Below are 3588 nucleotides of genomic sequence, written 5' to 3'. Positions count from 1 at the left end.
TTATACAACAAATTTAATATTTAATCAAACATAAAAATATACACGTTAAATTCTTTCAAATTTTAGATAAGTGGTATATATCAAAACTTAATATCTAATAAAATTTTGGTCCAAAAATTATTACAATATTCATAAGTGGTATATATCAAATCTATAAAAGAAGGTAGTAACATAAGCTGAAATGCAAAAACCAGCTTTATCACCACCAAAACATTTTTCACACATTGCCTTATATATGATGAGAACCACCCCAAACTCATGGTTTTACTTCATATCCTTGCTGTGTCTAGTGGACTTGACTATCACTATCAATTTAGCCACTGCCCATTATTGTCTTGATCATCAGCAATCTCTGCTGCTCCATTTGAAGAACAACCTCACATATAACCAAAATCAGTCCAAAAAATTAATTCATTGGAACCATGTTCATGATTGCTGCCACTGGAAAGGGGTCTCTTGCAACAAGGGACATGTTATAGCACTAGACTTAAGCCAAGAATCTATCTCTGGAGGTAACTTTAGCAGTCTCTTCCACATGCAATTTTTGCAGAGTTTGAATTTGGCTTATAATAAGTTCATCTCCTTTGAAACTCGTTCTGAGTTCCAAAACTTGAAGAATCTGAGGTATTTGAATTTGTCAAATGCTGGCATTGTGGGAGAAATTTCAAAAAATATCTTCAAATTATCCTCACTTCAAGTTCTTGATTTATCTGATAATCAAGGACTTAATGGTTCCCTACCACAAAATATCCCATATCAATTAGCATCTCTCAACTACTTGAACCTCAGTCATACAAATTTTTCTGGACCACTACCACAGTCTCTCTTCAACTTGAGGAAACTATCAACATTGGATCTATCAAATTGCCAGTTTAATGGGACACTTCCTAACTCAATGTCAAATCTTACCCATCTTGTTTATCTAGATTTGTCATTCAATAACTTCACTGGCCCTCTTCCATCTTTCAATAGGTCCAATGCTCTTAGGATTTTTGCTCTCAATCATAATTATTTTAGTGGTACAATTCCATCCACCCATTTTAATGGCCTTGCAAATCTTGTGAGAGTTGATTTAGGAGATAACTCTTTCGATGGAAGAGTTCCTTCAACTTTGTTTGCACTTCCATCTCTTCAACAACTCATTCTCTCCTACAATAGATTTGAAGGCCCATTAAAGGAACTACCAAATTGTTCTTCCTCATCTTTAGAGATGCTTGATTTAAGTGGAAACAATTTTCAAGATTCAATTCCCTCATCTATTTTCCAACTCAAAAGACTCCTTTTGCTTCAGCTTTCAACAAACAAGTTCAGTGGCACAATAAAATTGGACAAACTTCGGAACCTACCAAATTTAAAAACATTTGATCTTTCTCATAACAATTTATCAGTTGTTGATGCAAATGTTACAAATGGTCAAGATTTGTCATCCTTCCCCATGCTGAACAATCTTTTATTAGCTTCATGCAAGTTGCATGCATTTCCTTCCTTCTTGAGAAATCAGTCCACTTTGCTTTATTACCTTGACTTATCCAACAACCAAATTGAAGGAACCATACCCAATTGGATTTGGAAACTTGAATTTTTGATGTCCCTAAATCTTTCCAAAAACTTCTTGAAAGGTATGGAAGGGCCTTTCCAAAACCTTGGTTCAAATTTATTCCTCCTTGACCTACATGGCAACCAATTGCAAGGGCCTGCCCCCATTTTCACAAAAACCATTGCTTACTTGGATTGCTCCAACAACAATTTCAGCTCATTCATTCCAGCAGACATTGGTAACCAAATTCCAAACATAGTTATGTTGTATCTTTCAAACAATAGTTTTCATGGAGAAATCCATGAATCCTTTTGTAATATGACATTTCTTAGATTGCTTGATCTTTCGGATAATCGCTTCAACGGCGAGATTCCAAAGTGTTTGGCAACAAGTGACAGATCTTTGAGAGTATTAAGTCTTGCTGGGAATGAACTCAGTGGCCATGTACCAGACACATTCCCAACATCTTGTGCTTTAAGGTTTCTAGATTTAAATGGAAATCTTTTAGATGGAACCGTTCCAAGATCTTTGACAAATTGTCAAAATCTACAAGTCTTGAATCTTGGAAAGAATCAATTAATTGATACTTTTCCTTGCTTCTTGAAGAACATTTCGACACTGAGAGTCATGATTTTAAGGTCAAACAAATTTCATGGGCATATTGAATGTCCTAGTAGCACTGGCAACTGGGAGATGCTTCAAATTCTTGACCTAGCCTCCAACAACTTTAGTGGCTTGTTGCCATCTTCGCTTCTGCAAAGTTGGAAAGCGTTGATGCATGATGAAGATAGATCACGGTTTGGGCATTTATCTTTTGGTTTATTTGATTACATTAATCATATACAGAATGTTGGGATTTTAATAACCACAGTTTTCAGCAATGCTGATAAGATGAAATTTGCTAAGCTTCATGTCATGGAGCCACTTTTTGTGGTGGACCACATTGTCTCTCATGTCATGGAAGGCGTATATGGTATTGGTAGGTATGAGGATTCAGTTACAATTGTGAACAAAGGTCAACAAATGAAGTTGGTAAAGATTCTCATTGCCTTCACTTCATTGGATTTCTCATCCAACTATTTTGAAGGGCCAATACCAGAAGAGATAATGAATTTCAAAGCATTGCATGCTCTTAACTTGTCACACAATTCTTTCTCAGGCCATATCCCTTCAACTTTGGGAAACTTGAGAAATCTTGAGTCCTTAGACTTGTCAATGAATTCTTTGGGGGGAGAGATTCCGACTGAGCTTGCAAGCTTAACTTTTCTTGCCATCATGAATGTCTCTTATAATCATCTTGTGGGAAGAATCCCAACAGGTACTCAAATCCAATCGTTTGAAGCAGATTCATTTATAGGCAATGAGGGGTTGTGTGGGCCACCATTAACCCAAAATTGTAGTGGTGAAGGAGGACAAGGACTGTCACAACCGCCGTCATCTGAAACTACTAACTCTCATAGTAGTAGCTCAATTGATTGGAGTTTGTTAAGTGTGGAATTGGGATTCACTTTTGGGTTTGGAATCTTTATCATGCCACTCATTTTGTGGGAGAGATGGAGGTTGTGGTACTCCAAGAAAGTAGACGATGCTCTATACAAGATTGTCCCTCAACTTGATTTCGTATATGAACGTCATGGTGGCAAGAAGTATAGATATTTAAGGTGGAAGCCTTATTGATTGTTGTTGCACTTTATCTGTATGTTGCTTTTTCTATTTTATTTTATTTTTGTTGTTTCTTATTTTTCTTAATTTGTGTGTAGTAAGTATAAAAATAAGGACTTCGTTAGCTTGGTTGAAGCTAACCATTGATGGGGAGTAAAATCGTGATTATTTTATTTGAAGTTGTTTTAGGGTTAGCATAAGAAGTGAAGATAGTGTATGTGTCACTACAAGTGTATTGTAATTAATAAAAGGAAAAAATTGATTGTAATTAAGATTAGCTGAATTTTATAATGTTTATAATTTGGTGTTTAATTTTTTTTAATTTATTTTTTATGATTTCTTCAGTCTTATATCATTTACAGTGTAAATAAGTAAAACTTGAATGTATC

The 3588-nt window shown here is 35.3% G+C and overlaps 1 protein-coding gene across 1 annotated transcript; it reads left to right on the top strand.

Annotated features, from left to right (window-relative positions):
• Nucleotides 155-3345, top strand: LOC107627684 (receptor-like protein 12). The gene has a single exon (XM_016330509.2). It carries the CDS (start codon nucleotides 182-184, stop codon nucleotides 3212-3214), a length of 3033 nt encoding a protein of 1010 aa, XP_016185995.2. The 5' UTR covers nucleotides 155-181; the 3' UTR covers nucleotides 3215-3345.

Source organism: Arachis ipaensis, chromosome B02 (assembly GCF_000816755.2).
Source record: "Arachis ipaensis cultivar K30076 chromosome B02, Araip1.1, whole genome shotgun sequence".
Lineage (NCBI taxonomy): Eukaryota > Viridiplantae > Streptophyta > Magnoliopsida > Fabales > Fabaceae > Arachis > Arachis ipaensis.
Note: the sequence above shows the minus strand (reverse complement) of the source record. Positions and strands in the feature narration are given on the sequence as shown.

What these genes read in the sequence shown, in the direction of transcription:
- LOC107627684 (XM_016330509.2), top strand. Translation starts at nt 182, where the DNA reads ATGCAAAAACCAGCTTTATCACCACCAAAACATTTTTCACACATTGCC.